The 25,361-nt window shown below is 37.2% G+C and overlaps 4 protein-coding genes across 8 annotated transcripts in view; 2 read left to right on the forward strand and 2 right to left on the reverse strand.

Annotated features, from left to right (window-relative positions):
• Positions 1–50: 50 nt before the first annotated feature.
• Positions 51–7,039, forward strand: LOC108720951 (golgin subfamily A member 4). Of its 2 annotated transcripts, XM_018445235.1 has the most exons (8): positions 52–539; positions 630–711; positions 1,220–1,389; positions 1,465–5,479; positions 5,595–5,911; positions 6,082–6,111; positions 6,236–6,538; positions 6,617–7,039. In XM_018445235.1, exons 1-8 carry the CDS (start codon positions 453–455, stop codon positions 6,638–6,640), a joined length of 5,028 nt encoding a protein of 1,675 aa, XP_018300737.1. In that variant the 5' UTR covers positions 52–452; the 3' UTR covers positions 6,641–7,039. The 2 variants fall into 2 exon arrangements, with proteins under 2 accessions (XP_018300738.1, XP_018300737.1); XM_018445236.1 differs by lacking the exon at positions 6,082–6,111 and having other exon boundaries at positions 51–539.
• Positions 7,040–7,110: 71 nt separating this feature from the next.
• LOC108720952 (transmembrane protein 177) lies at positions 7,111–8,776 on the reverse strand. 2 transcript variants are annotated; one of them, XM_018445238.1, is made up of 4 exons: positions 8,721–8,776; positions 8,279–8,424; positions 7,422–8,197; positions 7,111–7,266 (listed from the first exon to the last, which is right to left on the reverse strand). In XM_018445238.1, the coding sequence occupies exons 2-4, from the start codon at positions 8,407–8,409 to the stop codon at positions 7,262–7,264; spliced, it is 912 nt and encodes a 303-aa protein (XP_018300740.1). In that variant the 5' UTR covers positions 8,410–8,424; positions 8,721–8,776; the 3' UTR covers positions 7,111–7,261. The 2 variants fall into 2 exon arrangements, with proteins under 2 accessions (XP_018300740.1, XP_018300739.1); XM_018445237.1 differs by having other exon boundaries at positions 7,111–8,197.
• Position 8,777: 1 nt separating this feature from the next.
• morula (anaphase promoting complex subunit morula) lies at positions 8,778–12,667 on the forward strand. The gene is made up of 8 exons (XM_018445239.1): positions 8,778–8,899; positions 9,491–9,929; positions 10,030–10,265; positions 10,345–10,522; positions 10,630–10,858; positions 10,964–11,148; positions 11,618–12,148; positions 12,231–12,667. Exons 1-8 carry the CDS (start codon positions 8,825–8,827, stop codon positions 12,665–12,667), a joined length of 2,310 nt encoding a protein of 769 aa, XP_018300741.1. The 5' UTR covers positions 8,778–8,824.
• Positions 12,668–14,346: 1,679 nt separating this feature from the next.
• The window catches only part of how (protein held out wings), a 51,431-nt gene continuing 40,416 nt past the window's right edge, over positions 14,347–25,361 (reverse strand). For all 3 annotated transcript variants that reach the window (XM_018445211.1, XM_018445210.1, XM_018445209.1), the window contains exons 7-8: positions 22,151–22,377; positions 14,347–15,840 (exon numbers count right to left, since the gene is read on the reverse strand). In XM_018445211.1, the coding sequence (XP_018300713.1) occupies positions 22,292–22,377 (86 nt within the window). In that variant the 3' untranslated portion in view covers positions 14,347–15,840; positions 22,151–22,291. The remainder of the gene's footprint in view (positions 15,841–22,150; positions 22,378–25,361) is intronic.

Here is a 25,361-nt window from a genome sequence, read left to right on the forward strand (position 1 = left end):
GATTACGTCACGTAATAGAAAGATTCAACAGTTGAAAACGGTGTCTGATCTACCCGATGACGTCGAGCGCCCACACAGTAATGGCGGTCAACGCACACACATGCATACAATGTATGTATGGGATAATCAAATAATGTATTGTGTAGCTCGACGATCGTGCGATTTTTTCGCAGTGTTCTTATCGGAGGTGTTCTCGCTCACGAAGATCCGGAAGGCGGAAAGAGGAGCGGCGTTTCCGGTACCATGTCCCCAGCGCCGTACATTCCCGTCGTAGTCCGGATTCCCCGTGTTCGCGTCACCGTTCCTGACGGCCCGAATCCACGTAAACAGTGCGTTATTGTACTCCACTCGTGACTGATTGAAGGACTTCAATTTCGCACGGCGCTTATCGCGCTCGCTTATCACGCTCGCTTATCGTCACCGACCGCTGCTTTCGATAGCCACACGCCAGGATGTTCAAGAAATTCAAGGACAAACTCGCGGAGGAGATGAAGCAGTCGCCTGCGAGGCTGCAGGCGAGTGTGCAACAACTGGCGCAGGTTAAACTCTCCCTTCTTGTTCGAACGTGATTGATTCTACGAAAATGACGATCTGCAATTGGCCTATTCTTTTGTTGTTGTTTCTTGCAGGCAGTGGTATCGCCGGCCTTGTCCAACAGCTCTATTCAGGAAGCGTCGAATGACAATTTTAGTCTGACGGAGGATGGAGACGGTAAGCATACCTTGATCGCCTTGGCGAGTTTCACCACCAGATGTACAAAATTTGAAGATTCTTGATGTATGGGATAAATCGCCAGAATGGGATGCTAATGACACTTCAACTCTGGAAACATGAAGGATCTTGAAGAGCCTTGTACTTGAGCGTTCTGTTTTGAGGGTCAATCATGTAACTTTTTCCTTAGGGCGTAAATTTTTTGTATGTATGTGTACATATACATATTTTCTAGAAAAAGTTATATGATCAATACATTGGTGATACGATCTGTATGATACTTTAGGCCTGTTTTTTTTTTTAACAGGCTAAACTTGCATGATACATCTTTCCTCCTTTTCTCTTTACATTGGAGAAAGATAAAAGATGAACCCCATGCAAGAAGCTCAGCTAAAAAGAACAGGCCTCTTTTTGTAAATAATACCATACATGCAGTATTACCCTGTATATATTACGTATGTTCTGTATAGAATAGTTTAGAGATGGTATTGAATTCTTTATTTTGCAGAAACACCAAAGAACACTCCGGTGAAGCACAGTTTCCAAAATGTTGACCTGATGTCGCCGTCTTCGAATCGCATGGAGATCTCAAGAAGATCTTCAGTGAGTAGTATCACCAGTGACGCATCCTCGTTGTTTCCAATGTACGAGAGTCCTCCGAATCTTTATCATTTACAGGTTTGTCGCTTATAAATGCCTCTCGACAGATAGCTTCCTAACTCTTTGATAACTCTGATAGTTTTGCTTTTGCAGTCGGACATGGATCAATCTGCTAGCGAAATGGACGACAATATCAGTCCTCATCTTGATAGAGTTACAAAGGATCAATTATATTCCGCTTACAAAAAGGTACAAACCAAATATCACAAGTATCGCGGTAGATATACGGATCTGGCTACTCACTATCGCGAATTGGACAGAGCGAAATCCAGGCTGGAATCTGTATTGGTTGAAACACAAGACAAGGTTCTAAGAAGAATAACCGACCTAAAGGAACAATGTCAATTAGAGCAACAAGCGAAAGCACACTTAGAAGATGTACTGAGGAATGATATAGAAGAGAAAGATCACATCATAAATACATTGAATACAAAGATAAAATTGTTACAATCAAGCGGACCAATTTTAGACAATTCAGTGTTGGAAGAGGCTCAACCAAAGGAGAGTTCTAAAGTGAATCTAATTGATTTGGCGAATGAATCGTCTAATGACGAGAATAACCCGTTGTCGGTAGAAAATACTCAGTTAAAGGATAAGCTAAAAAAGTTGGAAAGTCTCGTTTTGAAGTACAAGGAATCCTTAAAGCGTAATAAGGAGAAATTTTTGGAAGTGATGAAGGAGAAGAATACTTTGGAGAACGATCACGAGGCGCTAAAGAATTCCACTGCCGAGAGAATCAACGTCACCGAGGGTGAACTGAGTGCGGCGCGTATTGAGATTGAAAAACTGACTGAGCAAATAGATACTTTGCACAAACGCGAGGAGGAATCGGCGATTTCGTTAGCTGAGAATAAACTGTCCGTGCACAGAGAACTCGAGGAGAAAGAGGAACAAATCAAGCAGCTGCGAATCGATCTGAAACACATAACAGAAGATAAAGAGAGTTTAAACGAGGCAGTAGCGAGATATAAGGCCGAATTGAGTGAACTGAAATCCCTGCATACTGATTCGAGTATAGCGGATAAAAATGCGATAACATCGAAAGAAAAAATCGAACAGGTGGGAATAAAACATCATGAGGAAGTCGATCATAGTGAAAAGATTAAAACAGACAACGAGAATAAGCTAGACGAATTAACGGTACGTTTAAAGGAAAAAGAAATCGAGTTACAAGAACTGCAGGATAAATTGGAGAAACAAAATATAGAATATAAATACGAAAAAGAATCTATACGAAGTGAATTGCTTGCTTGGAAGACCACATATTCAGATCTGAGGGAGGAGTACCAAGCACACAGGATTATCGTGGAAGAAAGACAGAAAGACGCTGACTCGACGATTGAGAAACTTCAAGCGACAGTACAAAGCGTTGACAAAGAATTGGAGAATATGAGAAACGCGTTGATCGATAAAGATCAGGTGTGCGAAAATTATAATAAAAAAGTGCAACAATACACAGACATGCTCGAAGAAGCTAAGAATAAATTGACCGAACAGAAAGCAGAAATCATATCGCTGAATGATAAATTGGAAAAGCTTTCAGGGCTGCAAGAAGAATTGGAGAATAAAAAAATCGAATTAAGCGCGATACAAAGTGAGTTCGAGCTTTGCAAATCTACGATCGATGACTTTAAAAACAAGGTCCAGGCAGACAGTTCGGTTATAAATTTACTGAAAAAAGAGAGAAGCGATTTTATAAATCGTCTTATTTATTATAACGATTGTATGCGTCGTTTAAAGCAGGATTGCATGGACGTAAAAAATGTCGTTGCAGAAGAATTCTTAAATCAAAAGGCCAAAGTATTGGACATGAGCGCGACTCTTGCCGCATCTTTTACAAAGCTCGAAAAAGAAAATATAACACTGAGGTCCGAAATAGATAAATTGCGTTCGAAGATAAAGGATCAAGAACAGCTTATACTCAAAGAGACAGACTTGCAATCAGAATTTGCGCAAGTTGCGAATCACAAATCCGCACTAGAAGCGGAATTGAGGAAGAGTAACGAACGACTGAAAGAAATGACGCTGAAGAGTAACCAATACGACGAACTTAATACGACGAATAACAAATTAATAGCCGAGATCGATAATCTCAATTTTAAAATTCACGATCTGGAAGCGGCATCGCACAAATTAACGCAGTCACAACAGGATGTTAAGGTTCTACGAGAACGGCTGAGGACATTAGAGAATCTCGAATCTGTAAATCATGCATTGTCTGGCGAGATTGATGATTTAAGGGAAAAACATGTGCAAGTCAGTCATGCCTTTAAAAAGGTAGATGAATTGAACGCGAAGTTACGTGAGGCGACCGAAGTCATTAATTCGTTCAAATCGGAAAACAGCAATCAAGATACGTTGCGAAAAGAGCTGTACGCTTCGAGATTAGAAATAGCTCGCTTGAAGCAAGATCTAGCTGAAAAAGAGGGTGAGATAAAAACTCGCGATGAGAAACTAGGAAGCGAAGAGGAGCATGTCGCCTATTTAAAATCCACATGCGACAGTCATATACAGACAATTGAGGAACACGTGAGGAAGTACCTAAACTTGGAGGCTGAGTATCAAGCGACGAGGGAGAATCATGCGAAAGAAACTACCGAATTAATGGAGAATAACAAAGCATTGCAGGAAACGGTAAACGTGAAACTCGTACAATTGAAGAAGATAAAAACTATTAAAGAGCGACAAAATAAAACGATCGAGGAGGTAAAAGCCGAGCTTGACCAATCAAAGACTCGGCAGGCAGAATTGTCCAACATGTTGAAGACTTTCGAGAAACAAATAGAGTCGCTGAAATTAGAAAATTCTCAACTTATGACGATCACCTTGGAGAACAAAGATCTGAAAGACAAACAAAACGATCTCTTGAGTCACAATCAGAAGCTTTGCGAAAACGACGAGGCTCTGAAGCAGAAAATCGCAGATTATGAGAAGGAGATTGAAGAATTGCGGAGAACAGTGAAGAATTACGTGGAATCGTATAAGTCTCAGCTCAACAGTCAAAGCGAGAAGGTAGAACGTTTAAGCAACGAATTAAGTAACGTTAGCTCGCAATTAGAACGTAAAGATGCGGAATTGAATTCATTAAATGAGAGATTAGTGATGAGCGAAAAAGAATCGCAAGAAATCAAAGGAAAACTTGACGAGAGGGATGCCGAGTTGAAGGATAAAATTTTCGAGTTAGGTACAGCTATGACAAACTGTAACAGCAAGAAGGAAGAGAACTTGCGACTTTGTGCAAAATTAAGGACAATAAGGGATGAAGTTCAGAGAATTAAAGACGTGGAAGAAAAGAATAAAGAGCTGAATTCAGAACTTAATGATTTAATCCAAAAGAATTCTAATGCAGAGGCAATACGTTCGGAGAACAACGTGTTGATTGCCGAGCAAAAAACTCTGAAGGACAGAATTGCCGAGTTGGAAAGAGTAAAATCTAGCAGCACGCAGTTGCAAACTCGTGTAAATAATTTACAGTCTAAGATATCTAGTTTAGAGGCCCTACGTATGGAAAATGGTAGACTGCAGTCGGAGATTGAAGCTTTGCAGTCCGCGAAGAATTCGTCGCCGGAGGTGGGCGCCTTGAAAGATACATTGACGGCGAAAGACGCGGAGATAAAATTATTGGAAGATAAAATATCCAACATGTCACAAGAGATTGGGAATTTAAAACGGTTTTCGCTCGAAATCGACGAAAGGAGGAAGGGTGCGGACACGCTGAAAAATTCGCTCGCGTTAGCGGAAGAAAAGATCACTGGTTTACAGTCGGAAATTAATTCTCTCATTCGGACGAACGATATGTTACGGAAAGAATTGGAAACTGTCCATAAGGACAAAGACGCGAAGGGCCAACTCATCAGCGACAAGTTGCGCGAGGAAAATAAGAGATTAGAGGCCCAGCTTGATGAAGCATTGATTACATTCCAAGCGAAAGAGACGCAGATGCAACTTGCAAATAATGAACTAAGGTCGCAAACCAATCAATTGAGGGAACAGTTGAAGACCAGCGAGGAGGAACAAGGCATGAGGCTGAAGCAGCTGGTGAAAGAGTTTCAAGCTCAGTTGCATGACAAAGAAGAAGAACTTCAAGCCGCGTTGGAGAAACGTTTCGGTAAGATACTATTTTATATTTAAAAAAATTATATATATTTTTTTTATATGTAATGAAACAAAAAAAAATTTTGAGAAACATTCCAATATATAACCGATATTTAATCTTTACGTAGATCGCCAACACAACTACGAGTCGAATCTTGTGCAACAATACAAGGAACAATTGAAAGATTGTCAAATAGAGTTGACAGAGAAGTCTGAGCAACTCGAGAGCCTTGTTCTAGAGAAAAAAGATGTGGTAGTAGAGAAGGGAAAAGATATTGATCGCTTGGTAGAAACCATCGCGCAGATTAAGAAGGAACACACTGATGAAATAAAAGAATTGGAAAAAAAATGGAAGGCTATAGTGCAGCAGAAAATTGACAATCTGCAAGTTAAACACGAGGACGAATTGAATGAGCTAACAAAAGAGTGGCAGAACGAAAGAAAGGTAAGTTTGCATAATTTGAAAGTATAATTTAATTTAACGCTATATGTATATTTTACATTTATTTATTTAGATATAAATTTTTAAATGTATGACTATTTATTCATGCATGATTTATTTTTTTTTAAATTTAATTTTTTAATTTGCGTTCACGTATTCCGCATTATTTTCAGCCTGATGCACAAACTGATGCAGCTTCCGAGGTAAAGCTTTATTTCTTTTTATTTAAAGCCTACACTCACTATGCCTTTTTTTCTATACATGCTTATTTTACATAGCACGGTTGTTTAAAATTGAGAGTTCTGAGTAAAGTGAAATTTCATACAGGAATTGGAAAGTACTTCTCGCGTGGCGATGGCAGCGATACATACGAGTACCGGTTCGATTCACACCTTGCAACAGACTTTGACGTCTCAGAGGCGAGAACTCGCGGAACTCCGGAAACTGGTCAGCTTGCGACACGACACATTGGAAGATTCGACAGAAATTGAGTATCTTAGAAACATTCTGTTCGAATACATGATGGGAAGAGAGACGATGGTACTGGCCAGAGTAATCGCCGCCGTCGTCAAGTTCGACCAAGAACAGACCACGAAGATACTTAAGAAGGAGGAAGATAAGCTAACTCTGGTAAGTGGTAGCACGAACTGATCTCTCTATCTAGCACAGTATATACACCTTATATTCACGTTACGATTCTCTTTTCAGTTTGGCTCACTTGGTCTTTCGTAGTCCGAGATGTACAATTTTTCTGTATAGAAGAATTCTGTAGGCAATTGACGCGTTTCTCTGCCCGAGTATTATATGTTTCTACAGGCCGCTCGCGCGAGAGCTTTACCTTCGGTTATATATATATATATATATATATATGAAAGGAGATAAGAATTTGTACAAATTAGCTACAATATGTAATATTTGCAGTTTTTTTTAAATATTAATTTAACAAAATGTTATGGTATGTGATAAGGCTTATATAATATAGAAATATAGATAATGTATAAAATGTGTCCTCTTACCTGTAACTTCTATAAAAGATAATCATGTGCTGAAATATGCATTGGGAATATGTACCATCTATGATGAATGCTTTTTACGTTAAGGAAATAGCAATGTCTCGTAAGCACAATAGGTAGTCTAAGGACTAATATGCATATATACATACATATATATATTGTAATTAATAATATATATACCAAATGAACTGTTTTTCAAATAGTTTATTACGAATATCGCATCTTATCACCAACAATCACAATAACGTCATAAATGTATTTACATTAATTTTGTTTGTACATAAATTTCCGATCACACTAAGTACTTAACGTTCCATTCATTTTTGCGCGTATGAAATAGTTAACCTGCAGTTAATTACGGAAATAAAAAGATAATTTTGAAATTACAAAACGTACTGGATATCATTAGAATTTTGATCATTCAAGGATCTTGGATGGTCAATGTAAAAAAAGATACTTAAAATTTTAAGTAGGTATAAAGAAATCAATTTATTTCATACCTTCCAAGTTTCGTAGATGCGAATCGAAAAAATCTTTCCTGTTGGAGATTGGCATATGCTTCAGTCTAAAAAAATTCTCTTCATTTCCGTGAACGGTATATGTACTTTTCCCTTCTGTTCCAAGGAGAGTCCTCAAAGCTCTGTTTCTGCTTAACGTTTTTTCGTAAAATTCCTGTCCTCCCTTGATATATTCGGTTCCTAAATGGCACAAGGCTTCGTCATTCTTTCTATCGAGCTGATAACTTCGATAGTCCTTTACACCGAACCAAAATATTGCACCAAATAAAGTAAAAGTCGTGTAAAGCGTACGTTGTACTATCAATGCTATCACATTGCCTTTGCGTAGTTTATATCTGTACAATATAACGTTGTAAAGTGTCCACAGAGTCCCTATAATCAAAGCCAGAACGAGTGAATTAAAGCACGGCTCCTCTGCCTGAATTCGCAGGATTTCACGCGCTATCGCAAATTTTTGTGCATCCTCGGAGAACGTTACTGCTTCCAGAAAAGCCTTCGCGTCTTGCCGCATCCAGTCTACTGGCTCCTCCTTGATCTGCAAGTTCTTGCGAAGCTGCTCTGCAGTATTGGTGAAATTAATGGGAATTCCCAGTATTGCGCCGTATTTAGCGTTGAAAGTGCCAGCGTGAAGCAAATCAAAACCAAATATGCTGAAAGGCTTTATAGCATCCTTAATGTCATCGGACAGTTTCAAGTCGCTCATTACCTTCTGGATTATCTGCTGGACTTTAGAGTTTAATGGCACCTCTTTTTCCATTCTATGCGTTTATAGAAAAAAAGGACATTAAGTCTCAGACTTGGAATAAAGAATGGAAATCCTAAAACCTTGCATTACTCACTGGTATGTGGCCACCATATATTTGTACTGTTTAAGGAAGACAGTGTGTGGCATAAGGATTGCATAATATCCAAATGCGGTCGCAGTCACACCCAGAATCACGTTCCTATACTTGAATGAAAATCTATTCATGCTTACACTGCAATTCTGAAAATAAAGACATTTTGAAAATAAAGACAGTATTTTCAATATCTGTATCTGCATCTCTCTGATGGCGACGTCGATCGACTTTAATTAACTTAATTTGCAATTAACATAACTTGCAAAATTGCTTCCAGTAAAACTTCAGATTATTAAAATATGCTTCTGATTTAATTTCTCAGTGTTACATGCAACGAAAAGAATTTAAAATTTTATCCACGTTGATGAAATTATTTGACAAATTAATCGAGTTTGATCGAAGTCACTCTAATATATAAAAAAGCTCCAAAAAATCTGTTTACTTCTCTTTTCAGTTTACTTTCTTTAATCGTAAACCATAACCTAACATAAACCCGGTTACAACATAACCTAAACTAGGCAACGTTGCTTGCATGTGTTAGTAAACATGGCGAAGGTAGAAGAGAAGTCAAACAATTTCTTCGATCAATTAGAACGTGTATTTCCAATAATTAAAGGAAAGGTAAGCGCAATGTATGTTGTACACTAAAATTACAAATTTATTTTTTCGACAATGGAATATCTTTTACGATATCAACGTTAATATGAGATTATGAAATCATAACCTCAAAATAAGTGCGATGTTCAATGTCAGAATTGTAAATAAGATCTGAATTTTTAAATATTTGACTAATAGATGTACAAAAATTTAATATAATTTTAATAAATATTGATAAAATGTATTTTGCAATCTTTTCTCTTTTCGTAGTTCTGAAAATTCATGGATTTTTAAGTTAAATTGACACTCTTTAGGTATAAGATTTTGATTACCTGAATAATTAAACACTTTATTGTTAGACTTGAGATGACAATTATTTCGGATAATTTGGATATCATGTTTAAAAATTTAGCTCTGTTTAAAGTTCAAACTGACATCTGTTATTTTTAAAATTATGTGTTATTTTTAGATTAAAAAGCTTATAATAATTAAAAAAAAAACGGTATATGTGACATATATGATTTTCATTATCACAGAAACACATGACTCAATCCTTTAACAAATTTTTTTTAAATTCTACTGTAAGAGTGCTTGATAATCTGTTTTTTTTTTTAGATTCAAGATGAGTGTACAGAGGAGGAATTTGCGAATTTAGTGGAGATTATACAATTCGTCAAGACAACGGAATATATCATAGAAGTTGTGATTCATAACATAGAACAATACATCCGTTGTCACGTGGCGCCAACATTCTGGGAGAAGTTTGAGTACACGGAGGATAGCCAACGGGGTTTTGAATTGTTCAAATCTGCTGTTGATGGTCTATACGCCAGTCTCACAGAATTTCTACCAATTCTAAAAAAGCTAGAATTCTTAAGACAGAACAAAGGCGAAACGTCAAACATCGAGGGCAGTATAGATATAGAAGCACAATTCAAGCTCATCGTGAGAGCGACGTTATTGAGCCAACTACCTCTGTGCCATGAATGCATCATAGAACATTTTTATAAAATCGCGTTCAATGTATTTTGCAATTCAGATAATTCGTCACAAGGTAAATTACACAAATATTTATCTTTATTATTTGTGTTGTACTTGTGATTTGTTTCATGAAAAATATGGGAAATATGATAAGAATATATGCTTTAAACCAGATATATCAATCAGCGAGATCCAGTGTACAGGATGTGGCCAGGAAATGGAGAATTGTCGATGCCAGATGATAGTTTATATGTTTCACGAAACAAATAGAAAATTAATCGAGTTGGAGTTATTGGAGAGGCTAGTGGGAAATGTACTCACATCGCTAATTCATATTCGTATCAAGAATCATGTAATTCAAACGTGTGATAAAACGTTTGATGTGTCGCAGTTGATCTCTTTAGAAAATGTATGTTAGCTCTCTCTTATATATATATAATATTACATAATTGTATAATAATGACACATTATTACATTTTATTGTTTAGTGGCTCGAAACTGTTGTCATGAATTGGTTGATAAGAGTTTATTCCGGTGGTTTCTCGAAAACTGTAACACTTAGCGACGAAGTTCGCAACGCTATAAACAAGTTCAAACAGAAACTATCTCATTTTCTATATGAAACGTATACTAACATAAGAATCGATCATCTCTTTAATATAATAATATTTACAATTTTAATTAATATATCTATATAATATAAAGTTAATTTATATATATCTATAAAGATTTATTTATTTGCAACTTATACAATTACATGCTACATTTTTCTCTAGAATATCCCGAGTCACAACCTGCAGTGGATGATCTCCGAATTTGTTTAGAAAGAACCGATAAACGGAAAGTTCTGGTTAAGAATCTGCAGGAAGCGATCAAAACGCGGCTCTTGCATGCTGGTGTGAACACTCCAGATATAGTGACCGCTTATATTGCTGCGATCAAAGCGCTCAAGCATCTCGATCCAACCGGGGTTCTTCTAGAAGCTGTAACGGAACCTATCAAGTGAGATTCCTTGTTTTGTCGCATCAAAGTTGCAATTCGTAATGTGAATTAATATAAAATGTTAAAAAAAATACAGTTGTTTGTCAAGTCCAATTTATCCTTTAGATGCTACTTGAGGAGCAGAGAAGACACCGTACGTTCCGTCGTTAATAGTTTGCTTGATGATTCACCCAGTGAGTTAGCCGACGAATTGGTGAAAGGCGAGTGCTTGCAGCTGGACGATGGTTCGGCGGACGACGAGACTGAAGATTGGGAAAAATGGATGCCGGATCCAGTCGATGCTGATCCCGGTAAACTGCGCAATTTCCTTGTACAGTATGCGCCAAAAAAAAATGCGACTCACAACTAACACTTCAGTTGTCGATTTAGTTAAATAAAATGAGTGGACGGGGGCAAATTTGATAACACAAATATTTTGCCCTGCCAAATATTTATTCGATATGATTTCCTTTAATTGCAATCACTGCGTTACTATGTCACACTCAACAAGCATAATAGTGATTAAAAGAGAGTCACATTTTTTTTGGCGCATACTGTATAATTGGCTTTGGCGAAAAAATTCGCGCTATTTTAAACTGCATTTATCATTATGATATATCCTATTTCTGAGGAGTTAGATTTAAAATACTAGTATATATTACTCCAAATTAAGACTTGAGTCGAAATTGAATCACAAAAAGCAGTTTCAACATTTATATGCTCATTGAAATAAGATATTTTTATAATAAACTTTTTCTCAATGAAAATTTATCTTTCTAGCTAAATCGACACAGCGTAAAGTATCCGATATCATTTCTACGCTAGTGAACGTTTACGGCAGCCAGGACTTATTCGTCAACGAGTATCGCACGTTGCTAGCGGATAGACTGCTCTCACAACTCAACTATCATACCGAACGCGAGATACGTCACTTAGAGTTGTTGAAGAGACGATTCGGCGAGAATCAATTGCATTACTGCGAAGTTATGCTGAAGGATGTTTATGACTCGAAAAGGATAGATGGTAATATCCACTCCGACACCAGTTACAATTTGCAGAGGGAAGCGCTCATACTATCGGCGCAGTTCTGGCCGCCGTTCAAGGAAGACTGGAAATTGAAACTGCCAAGCATCGTGCAGAATCAACTGAACAAATATGTGAAGGCGTTCGAGGCCTTGAAAGGAAACAGGACGCTCTGCTGGAAGCCTCACTTAGGAAACGTAAGCCTGGAAATCGAATTGAAGGACAGAAAGCTAGATATAAATGTCACGCCGGTGCATGCAACGATTATCTTGCACTTTCAGGATAAAAGTAAGAACACGTTGATTATTTGTCAAATCGAAACACAAATATATGGTGAAACAGTTGTTCTTAAATTAAGTTTATTTTGCAGATGAGTGGACTTTGCAAGATCTGGCGGAGGTGATGCATGCACCTGCGACTGTTCTTCGACGCAAAATAGCATTTTGGGTGTCGCAAGGTCTTCTGAAAGAGATTTCTAACGATGTGTTCGTTCTGCAAGAGGAAAGTACGTCGAAGAACCGTTTATCGACGGATATTGTCGAGGAGGAGACTGAGAGTGCAATGGCTTCAGCCAGCGATCAGAGAGAGGAGGAATTGCAAGTGTTCTGGTCGTATATCGTTGGAATGTTGACGAATCTAGATTCATTGCCAATAGAAAGGATTCATCAGATGTTGAAAATGTTCGCGTCGCAAGGACCGGGCGCTGTCGAATGCGGCTTACCAGAATTGAGGCAGTTTCTGGACAGAAAAGTCAGGGAACACCAACTGTTACTTTCCGGTAGTTTCTATCGATTACCAAAGTCATAAAATGATAAAAGGATTTTTCTATTACTTGTACTAATTGTAACAATAAAAAAATAATTTATATATTGAATATTATGTTAAATGATATTTTTTTGTACATAAAAGGATCTTTTTTAATAGAGAAATAAAGCTAATGTAAATATTTCGATATGTTTTGTATGAGATTATAAAATATCCATTTACTTTTTGGTAACTTATGCTTGTGTATATCAATAAAACGGAAATCTTACTTATACTTATCATTTCTTTCAAGTGTCAAGGAAGTGTCGAGTATTGAAAAAATATTTTTATTACCGTTCGTCATAGTATTTATACATGTTTGTATAAACTATTTTATTTGCACTTCAGTGTAAATTGTGAATTTTCTTCGATAAGTAGCGTACAGTATACTATGATTCGTAATCAGATCTTTCCGAGATTTCAGAAAACAGAATTGCTTTTCATTGTCACTTACACATTAATATTGCCACATATCCTGCACATATATCAACATTAAAATAAAATATGAAACTAAAAAATTATCATATACAATAAATTTCGGCAAAAAAACTATATAACTATAGAATAATAAATGTAAATTCGCATGCCGTAAGATCTAACAAGATTGCTTGCACATATATATAATTTCTTATGTAACTTATCTGAATACATTTATAAATACGATAACAGGGTGTAAACAAATCACGCCTGTGTTTACTTCTGCGATAATAATAATAATAATAATCTCGAAAAATTATAAAAAAATAATAATAAAGATCGGATATTTATGCGCTATATAGCTTATATAATTGATAAGCAGTGCGAGCTGCAATAATGTTATACAAAAACTATATAAATTATGATAGAACGCAAATATTAAATATGGATTTTCTTTCCAAAATCATAACAGACAATGTATCGCCATTTGACGCAGAAGTAAATCACAGTGGTATTTATTCATACCGTCCGGATGTTCAACTGAGTCAGTGCATATGTATAATACATTATGTGTATACATGTGTAATAATTTACGTTCTCACAGGCGCATGTATATATTAAACAGCATATACATAAAGAATATACATATCTGTTCTCTATATAATCACGCTCGCGAATGCGCATATATAATTCGTATATTATAATCGCACTTAATAAAGGATAATGATATTCAAAATATTTCGTTAAATCAATTATTTACGTACAATAATAAAATATATATCGAATATATTTGTTTTTTTTTTTACGTTGAGAACTTAAGTAGATTTCAGATCACTCTTAAACATGTGCGTGTATATCTTTCAACGCTTATATATACATGAAGGACCGAGCTATCGGTACACCTAGGAGAGACTCCTTGGACAAAAATTCAAAAATATCTGTCGAAAGAACGAGTATAACATTTGACACATGAATGACTATACAGAAGTTATATAACGCGTGCAACTTGATATTCTTAATCGTTACATGTACAATATGGCAGACCTAAAAAGTGGTGCAACTCTCTAATATAATGATAAAGTCGATATTAAGTAAGTCACTCTCTCATGCAAACACTCTTTGCTTGTATGTAGACAGAGATTACATACATTTCTTTTGTTTATATTCATATACATGATTAATAATATCTAGCAAATAATTCCGCGGTGTAGAAAGTCATAACAGATCTCGCGATACCTCTATTATTTTTGTTTTACCGTTTTGCTTGATGATATCGACGTTTTATCGATATTTATGTAAATACATATACATACGTATTTGTTCGATAATCCTGCGGTTTGAATTGTAAGTTTTTCGCAAAGTCAAAATTTATTTCACAAATCTTGGCAACGCATTTTGAATGACCTGCCACTTTTCTTTCATCATCAACGTATTGCACATTGACGTACTAGAATATTCTCTGCGAATAGCACTTCTCTTAATACTTTTAGCTGAAACAATATGTACATGTAGCTCTCTCGTGCATCCGCATACAACGCATACTTTTAAAGCCTTATCGGGATATTCATGATTCTAGCTACGGATGTTCCTAACAGTCCTTCTCGCAACTTAACGAAAAAGACTATTAGAAGAGCGATTTAATTGTCCTTCTCTTTCTTGGAATATACATATCGCGTGAAAGTTAAATTTTGATTGCACAGTTCTAACGCTACTACGTAGAGTCTATCGATAACAAAGCTTTATCTAGAACGGTAACGCGGCTACACCGCACTACTTTAACATTACATAAGGCACATTTATGCGAGAGAGTTGTACAGAATTTCGACAATTTCTCCGACGTGAGAGATGTGTCGCACGAGAAAAAAAAGGGAAGACACATTGGCATCAATTGTGATTTTCTCCGACGAGGGCTTTGAAGAATTTCGCGAGTTCTCGCATATATTCTCGTTTGTTTTTTTTTTCACGCGACACTTCCTTCAGCAGTTAGCTCTTAAAAATGCGCGTAAATATATCATATCATTGCGTTTAAGTTATATTAACGTTGTCACATTCTTGCGCTGCCACCTCCAGAGACGGGGAGGTGCCAGCGTAGTCATAAGTACTGGGAAAAACGCGAACAACATTTCATCGCTGCCACGAGAAGAGAGAGAAAATAAAATACTTCGGAGATACATCGCGCGCGTGCTACAACAAAATTCCCCTCCCCACGAGGGAGTAAAAATAACCGATAAACTAACGTTTCATACTAAAAACTACTGCTATTACCGCTAACGTTGCACTAAATTCAGATTTCGCATACCTGACTCGCGTCCAAAACAAATTCGGAATAGTCTTGCGAGGCGTGCGGGTATTCTACATAAAATATATAATATATATTTATGCATAAATATATAATATATAAAATGTATATAGGGTCCCAAATCTCTGTAATCATATTATGCTAATATGCATCTCGCAACGCTACCGTTTTGCGAAGTGAGACGATTATATTTGTGCCATCGACGGGTTACGACGGCACGAAGTGGCTCGGATTCCAATCGGCGACGACTCCATCGATCGCCGAGACGCGTGGGAGAAACTAACGTTTCCGAACATTAAGAGGATACAGGATGATGGATAAGCTTGACGAACGGGGCTGGTGACGCGGACGGACGGCGAAGGTGGTCGGCTGGTTGGTGAACCGATCGAACGCGGGATGCTGTTCCAGAGTCCAGGTGTTAGCACGGGGCGAGTGGATATCCATTGTTAGCACTCCAAGCCTACAGGCCACGGGCAACCGGGGTTAACAAGAAAGAAAAGAAAAACAGTTTGTTAGTAATCTGATTATGACTGACCGACGTTAACATTAAGTATCTAGTAGCTCGCCAGCTGAGAGAAATATAGTTAGTGGTGAAAAGCAACGCTTCCACGTTTTTCGTGCGAACGTCGTATATGACACATAATCCGGCAAATAATAAATTCGTTAAATCGATATCAAGTTAAAAAAATTTCTTCCAATATTATTTCACATGCGTTAGAGTTTCAATTCTTTCAGTCTTCACGAGCGAAAGAAGACTGTCTAATGATCGCGCGAGCATTCGATCGAATCGGGAAGATTCGACGATGATGAAGCATTGCTTTGCACCGGCTACTTGTAATATTATTAGTGTGAAGCATTCGACTTGTACGCGTTATGACAAGATAATAATTCAACGGATTCACGCGGAAAAACGAACGTATCTAGTATCAAGCCAGCACTAACTTCGTTATCTCACGAATGTCCATGACAATTAGACCCGTTCATTTCTGCTCAAATGATATGGCTCGTGATAACAAAGATTCCTCCCTGCGCGCAAAAAAAAAACGTACAAATCGATGGATTACACATCGCTGTAATAACTCGCGTCAGGCTGGATGCACTAGTGAATGAGGGCACAATGCTCTGTCGGTTTCTAATTACACACTCCTCAGCAATCGCATTTATTGAAACCGGCGAGCCTGTTGATTCATTTTTGTCGTTAATTTTATGCGGTGTATTTTCGAAGTTAATGACGATCTCGAATTAATAAAACAAACAACACAAAATTTCGTTGCAGTCGCAAAAAATTCAATTAATTAACCGACCGCTCACTGGTGCATCTACCCTGCAGCGTTCGTAAAAGAATGTAGCTGCCTGTATATGTCAGATATCAGCCAAAACAAAAAAAGAAGAAACGATCAAGTGGAAAGAATCGATGATCGATCACTATCTGTTAATCGCTACCATTACACACGTACGTGGATTGCGTTATTTCCGAACATTATAGCGATTTTTCAGACAGGCAGCCTGGGTGTGCACCTGTCACCACATTAGCACCGGTAAATGAGAAAGATTACATAACGAAATTCCGATTACATAGTTACGGTGGTATTATTTTATAGATCACTATTGATCTTTAGTGATTAATGTCCCATCAGCAAGCAGGTGTCAAAGGCTCATGAGTGTTGCATGTGCCATACAGGACAGATATTTGTAATACAATTCCAGGCATTCCTTTTTTTTTAAGAGAAGCATATTATTATTAATAGACGCTATTAAACAGATCTGTTTATACAGTAAATATAATAACGTGAGTTGTGTGAATCGAGTGATAACTGGAGATTCGACGAGAAACTCGCATGTCAATAGGAGAACGTGGTGGTAGAGCTATCTTTAATTTTGAAATGTTTAAAATTGATAAACGAATCGTAAATTGCAATTATAATGCATGTGTCTCAATAAATAATAATTTGATTAATTTTGAGATCTGTTGATAATTCGCACGTATTATAATTGGCGACAATGATGATCATTTAATTGATCATTTAATAATGAAATAAATAAACGATTATATCATAATAAGTAGAAAAATAGTACTTTGATTATTTTCGAAGCCATATTTTCATCAAAATTTTAATTTGTAATACCCCTTGTTTAAAAAATATTTTATAGGGATAAAGCAACAATATGCTTGACGATACTATTCAATAAAATATTATATTTCAAATACAAAATTGAATAAAATTAAAATTAGATAAGTTTATCTGAACTTCTATCTGTCCATAATTTATATTAAATTATTAAACACAGTTTCATCGTAGAACCTTCCAATATGGATTAATCCGACATTTGTGGAACATTCTTCATGTAAATACGAAAATATTGGTGTGCAGCATGTACTGTGTAAATTAAAAATGCATGAATAACTTCTTTGAATAAAATAATATTGATTTTCATTTTAAATAAAAATAAATATATAATCACTGAACTTATTTCTGTATTCACGTAAAAAATAATTCTCAATATTATATTATTATTAAATTAAAATCTTTATAAACAATCTACGTCGCTTAAATCATCTAGAATGTTCTAAAAAATATGCAAAATTAAGTTCTTTAAAATTTAAAACTGCGTATTCTTTCTATTCTAATTCGTAAAAGGAATATAAACGTGTCAGATTTGAATAAAAAAATTCGCACTAATATCAAATTCAAGTACACTTTGTGTATGTATTTATTCATACATGATATATGCACATATACGATATAATTGACACGTCACAAGAAAGGAATATCTGCATAAAAATTCCAATGTAAGCAATTTTTATTCACGACAAATGTTTCACGAAGAATAATTTTCGCGCTCGTATATATGTATATATCCGCGCATCTGTACTTCATTTGTACGTTCGTGTATATGTGTGTTGTGTGTTGTGCGTGTGTGTGTAGAGCATTGTTGTTAGTTTTTTTATAAATAAAGATGGTGCAGTTGTGCATCTTATATAATGAATGAAATTGCGTCTATGATAAGGAATGTCAATTATGTATAAAAAAATACTTGTTAGTGAGATAAAATATATAAAAAGGACGGGAGAAATGCCATCTCCGGCAGCATTGTCCACACTTTCGCGGTTTACTTAATTTCTTTTTCTCCTTTTTAAACTCAAACAGTATCGCGAAAAGAATGCAAAGATCAGTGTGGAAGACAATTTTTAGCGACTCATACACGATAAGAACGAGGCAAAAGCAACCCAAGTAGAACATAGAAGACATAATAATATCATAAGGACCTCATTCGTCACTTATAAGTTAATTTTTAAGTATCAAATGACGTCATGATGACATTCTGTGATATCGTTATCACTTAATTATGATTTCGTGTTCTATCTGGGAAAAATCGGGAAGCACAAAAAAATTAAATTTTTACTCGCGTGCGTCTGATTTTCTCGAGGGCCGGTATTTATAGTCCGTTCTTATTTTAAGATTGTCTTAAGTAATGTCTTAAAATGAAAATCCAGTGACTAACTTATAACATCTCAAGACTGTACTTAAGACCGTCTTAAATATATAAGAACTGACTATGAATACTGGCCTAAATCTGCTGCGACAATGATAATTTATCACGGTTTAAACGACCGGATCGACGCGTTGCATAAACCTTCGCATCGTACCGCGTTACCATCCCTTGATTTCACACGGCGGAAATATGTATTCCTTGGGAGCAGGTAATCTATTAATGTCAGACAATTTCTGGATTGACGCCCTGTGTTTACGTGGGGAAATCTTTTATAACAAAACGAATATAAATAAAATCGTCGAAGGCCTTGAGAGAGGTTTCGCGGAATTTTCCGATAATATATATCGTTTTGGAATTCTTTGCTAATCACACGTTATTGACCAAGAGACAATACTCGCGTCTATACAAGTATCCGCTACGAACATCCGCTCCGCAAACTAGCGCACATCCGCGCTGCGTCTCGATCTTATAACGAATTTATATTGAAAAAAGGAAAAGCCGATAAAACGCGAAAAATAATAATAGAGATAATCTTCCGGATTTCCGTATCACGAACGTAAATTCTCGTGGATCTACGTAAAAGCGCGCGTGTGACCCTCGAGATTCATGCAGCGAGCTGTATTTTACAATTTTCCTCTCGGCCGCGAATCTAATTATAGATTCGGCCTGACGCAAGGTGTTGTTCGCGCGCTCTATTTTCATCCGAGCGAATAATCCTCCGTCGCGATCAAAGCTGTACGTCGAGTAACTCAAGATACATGCAGAACCCACGGAGGAAGTACACACCCACAGTCGCAATTCTGACAATCGCGTCGCAGGTATTGACGGTATCAAAAACTAATCGAAGTCTGATCGAAACCATTCAGGGAATATTCCCCGGACTCCGTCCAAAATGTTTTCGCATTTAAAATTCAAATTGATTTTTTTCCGCATTTATAGGATAATTTCCTATTAGTGTGCCTTTTTAAGCCAATTATTACTCGTTGAATTAATTATTAAATATTGTAGCTTTAATTTTGTCTGCTTGAAATTAGTATCGGTTTTTCAATTATTTTTTTTCTTATAATATTTTTTAATCTACAAAATGTTAATGTTTTATAAAGAAAGTGTTTCATCCCTATTAGTGTGTCTCTTCAAGGGTTTTATTAATATGTCCCCAATTTGTGTCCATTCGCATTTGATTCATTTTAATATATAATTACTAAAACAGATAATAGATTTAGTAAGCTAATTAAGTTAATAAACCGTTATTTTAATTACACTTACAATTTCAATGTACATTCATAACACAACGCTCTCAATTCCAATACATAGCACACTAATAGGGACAAACTTAAAATCTTGCGATACTGGACTCGCATAAATTTCTCTAAATTGTGATATGTATCTTTCGAAAAATGTGTTTATATATATACTTTAATAATTAAAAAATAGATATTATTTTTGGTAGGTATCGTATACATTAATAATTTAACTCAATACAAAAAGATTGAACCTCTAAGATTCTAGAATTGGAAAAAGATAATGAATTTGTATTAAAGCAAACGCGTATACGTATGCGCGTAATACAAATTTGTATTCACACTGGGTCTTATTTATATATTTAAGCTAGTTATTTTCTTTATGGCTTATTTAAATACAAAGGCACTTTAATAGGAACAAATACAATAAAAGGAATAATTATCTATTGTCCGAATATTCCGATTTATCTTTTACGCGCAAGTAAGCTTTACAGATATGTGAAAAAAAGAAAAGAAATATCACTGGACAAGACGGCAATGCTCGCGACTGTAACTATCGTTAAGTCAGCTCGAAAGATCACGGCGCAGTGCGGAACGGAGTTCGTGTTTGATTTCGTTGTACGGCTCGTTTTAGATGCATAAAATGCCAAACGCGCTTTCGACATTCCGGACGCTTAGTACCCGATTCCTGCGGCGGCCCTAAGCCGAGAAACGAGTCTTTCTCTCCCTCTTTCCCCCCAACCCACACGTCAATCCGCCTATGCGTGATTTCTTTCTCTTTCTCTCTCTCTCTCTCTCTCTTTCTTTCTACCTCTCCCTTTCTTTCCCGTTACCTCGACTCATGTACTATTATGGCTAATGAAAGTTACGTGGCTTTCCATCGTCGGAATGGTCCGAGGAAGGTGCGACCTATATCCCTCTTTCTCTTTTCTTTTTTTTTCTCTTTTTGATAGGTAGGGGGATATATGTATTGCGACATTAATCAATTCTTCCGTCACGGTCACCGGAAATCTATCTGCATACGTATACGTGTGTAAAAACGAGAAGTGCTACTTCAACCGATGAGACACAACCGATGTCGATCGGTGCGGCGTCAGGTACACAGGACGAGACGCGCGCGTGCACATACACGCACGCACGCACGCACACACCACCGTTGCTGCTGCCCGTTCTCGCGGAGGCTCCAGCCTCCCGAGTGAAAGCTTCCCGAACAACAGCACGTTTGTGGAGGAGACACGTGTGAAAGACCCATATTTTCGCCGCGGCTTCATCACGAGCCAAAATCGAGGCGCGTGTTGTGCTGCGCGAGTCTCGTCATAAATAAACGATAAAAAGCTATATATGTATATATAAATCTCTCGTCGGAATGATCCAAGCACTCTACCATGCTCTCTAAAACTTTTGAACTGAATCTCACTCTGAAGAATGAAGCATCTCACTCATAAAGATTGAAAATTGAACCACTCTTTTTCAAGACTGGTTCAATTTTTACTTTTTAAAGTGAGATTCCACTACAAAGTTTAGAGAGTGAACTCGAAATTATTTAAATATAGATAGCTCTCACAAGTTTATCATAAATATGCAACAGTAAAAGTTATTAAGACATTAAGTGTACCTAAATCAAATATTCAAGGCGTTCGCTAAAACGGAAGTAAGTCAGGTTGATACGAAAGATTCGTCAAATCGAAAATAAAACTCCAGCAAATTTGAAACGACTCGATGCCATGGCTTCAGTTTTTTTTCTTTTTCATTAAGAATAAGAAAAAAAACAAGAAATTCGCTGATTTTTTTCTACTACAAAAACCGGACAAAAAAATTTCTTGCATCAACCTATATATAGTTTTAGCGACCGCCGTTGTCTTCTGATTTAGAAGATAAGTAACGTAAGTGGCCTCGTCACGAGACGAGAAAAACGCCTCGACCATTCCGACGTCGAGACTGCAAGGAAGATGGTGAAGACGTTGAAGGAAAAAAAAGATAAAAAATAAGAGGACAAAAGAGAGAACTTAATTGATTGCCTGTGCAGACACTAACCTTTCCGCAATGGCGCGGGAACAATGCTCTGTTTTTCTCTCTTTTTCGCTTTTTCTCTCTCTCTCGCTTTCTTTTTCTCTCTCTTTCTCTCTCTCTCTCTCTCTCTCGCTCTCTCTGTGTACTCGCATCGTCTCTGTGTGTTCACGAGAGAGCGCCGGCCCTTTGATAAGGGTGCTCGCGGATCTGACCCAGGTGCCTACGCTGCTTGGCGGCGACCGCCGCTGCGCCTGTCGCCAACATATACACAGCATGAGTATGGTCAGCAGGACCGTCACTTCCGGTGCGCAAGATCACTTTTCTCTGCACGGATCCACAAGGGATCCGTTTCGGTCCGCTAAAAAAATCTAGAATCCTGCCGCTATTATCAGTGCAAAAAAAAAACGACACACATCGGGGAGGGAGGAAACCGTATCACAAAGAATATTTTTCATCGACAATATTTACCATCGTTGGTATTTACCGGCACTAATTTATGATACACTAGCAAGGAAGAATCCTTTCTTCTTTTTTCTTTGTGCAACGGATTCCGGTGACGACGTCGCTACGACGTCAACGAGACGGAAGCGGATTGTTTCGACTCCGCTGAACACGGAAGAAACCACCCCTTCCGAAAGCGACCTGTTCGTGGCGACGTCGTAGAATTAACCCTTAAGTAAGCGCATGGAGTTAGAGTCATTTCTTCTTCTTCTTAATCACCTGGATGGATTTCCAACCGACCTAAAAAAGGTCGCACTACCATGAGTAAAAGACAAATCAAACGATGGTGTTTAGCTTTCTCGGAAGAGAGAAGCTCCAGAGCCACTTCAATCGCTGTATGATTTTGCTAGTGCGCCTACTTAAGGATTAACGCTGATCGTTATCTCTAGTCTACGACCGACACGCGAGCTCACGATCGTCGACGCGATCATCCCTTCATGACTATGAACACGAAGGACGCGAAAGCTACTAAATGCCTGAAACACGCGCGAAAATACTGCGAATACGGTAGAAATACTGCGGAAATACGGTAACGCTCGTACACTCTAAGGATGTCCTTTATTTTCTTGTTCTCAGCTTGAGCATCGCGAGCGTGGAATATGAGACACGTCACTGCTCTAATTCGATATCGTGATTGCTTTGATTTGCTGCTCGATAATGAATGACGCTGAGATATTTTTGAGTAAGGAGACTTAAAAGTACTAGTTTAAACTTTCTTCTCAAAGACATGACTTCAAAGATATGTGAAATCAGCTACCGATTTCACATCGTTTATTAATATCCACTCGTATACAAAGTACTTCGGCTTCACCTTACTCAAATAACAAATTGGATTGGACGCACCAGTGCGCACTGCACATTAAAGCAATTGCATACTGATTTAATTTGAGTGTAAAAGTGAAATGCAAATATTTCGAATTATAAAATTTTAGTTAATAGCACAATAAAGTGTATTTAGGATTTCGCGATTTATACGTAAGCACATATTTTTCTGTCATTTTGTGTACGATCTTGCGCATTAATATGCATCGAGTGCATCCAATCGAATTGAAAGAGTCATATTCATAGTCATAAATCAACCTGTAAATCCGATTTGAGTTTGATTCAAGTCAATCTTTCATTTCAAAAACATTTCTCAAACCACAATTAATAAATTCGATACAAACTTTGGATCAAACCTAGCTCGCCTGAAATGAAGATCAATCGCGGATGATGTACGACTATAAGTACAGACCTAAAAGACATCTCGATAGAGCAGCGATTTGCGTAACATTCGACGCGTGACCGTGTTCCACGTGCCCGTCCCGATCTCTCGTGAGCTCGTGTTCGGTCGTACTCTTTAGGCCTATAGTTGGGCAAACTTGCCTACCAGAACACTGTAAGAATACTGTAAATTGTCAGTGAAATCGTGCGTCTCTGAAACTTCATGTTAAAAACAACCTCCACCTACACGGCGAGACGTGACTCCGTCGGAGAGACACACATACTTACTTACTTACTTACTTATTACCTATTAAACGAATCTACCATATAGATATGACATCTCCCTTTTCGCTTATATCAACGCTTTTATCTAGGTACTTCGGAGAGATTTTTGCGCGTGCGTGTGTATATATATATATATATATAAACTTCGTTACACATAGACTTGAGAAAAGCTATCGTTGACACCGGACTATTCTCTCGCTCTATCTTGCGCGCGGCTCAACATCGCGCAACTTTTGATTTTTGTCAGTGATATCAGGTAAGTCTTTGCCATGTAAGCTAAAAATGTATCCAACCATTCTACTCGTTCCTAACAACAATGAGTATTACCCGTTGCTTCGGCCCTCAACCTCGTATAAATATATCTATGTAAACGGCTAAATCTTTATAAAAATAAAATTAAATAAACGTACAAAATAATATATAATATATAGCTCGTACGATAATGATATATATGTGTATATATATATATGATTTGCATATTTAAATATTTAAATATTACTTAAAGACTATGCCATCAAAAAGAGTATTGCGTGTCTATAAGATAATCTGTATAAATACGTGCGCTAAAATCATCATTTGATTCTCCTTTGTTTGTTCTTTTGCGAAGGGGGGGGGGGCGTGAACGCGTGATAAGAAAACAAAAAAAAGAGAGGAAGTACTTTTTCAACGCATAGTCTTATCCGTATCGTCTGGATTCACTACAAGTAAACGCTAGAACCATCAGTCCTCAAAATATTGTTTGGTCCCTGGGTAATATTCTCCCTCCACCTATATATTGCCTGCCTAAAGAAAGAGAATCCTACGTACATTACATTATAAGGCTACCTATCACCAACCATCGTATGGCATGTCGCGCGATAGATCCAATTTGTGTTTATTAACCGATGAGTCCTCGCTAAATTGATCGCTAATCCGATTGCTATCGTATGATCGACGGCAATCATCTCGACCGATTCGATTTCAAGTTGTGAAAACTCAGCGATTACCTCTTCTCGCGTGAGCAGAGAAGGAAAAAAAAGGTAAATCTATCTGCCTCGGAAGTCTCACAATCGAGTACTCTTCTTCTTTCCTGGTTTTTTCTTTTGAGATAACTATCGCTGCGCTTCGCGTAATTACTTCGCTAGAGTCGTTAAAGAGTTACGTAATTAGAGGTATGGTTTTCATCCGGAGGCGGGAGAGAAGATAAAAGGGAAAATAAGTAGACGCAATGTGGAGTAAGTTTCGTAGAAGAGGCGGACGGATCGAG

This window comes from Mycetomoellerius zeteki, unplaced genomic scaffold, assembly GCF_001594055.1.
Source record: "Mycetomoellerius zeteki isolate Tzet28-1 unplaced genomic scaffold, Tzet1.0 scaffold156, whole genome shotgun sequence".
Taxonomy (NCBI): domain Eukaryota; kingdom Metazoa; phylum Arthropoda; class Insecta; order Hymenoptera; family Formicidae; genus Mycetomoellerius; species Mycetomoellerius zeteki.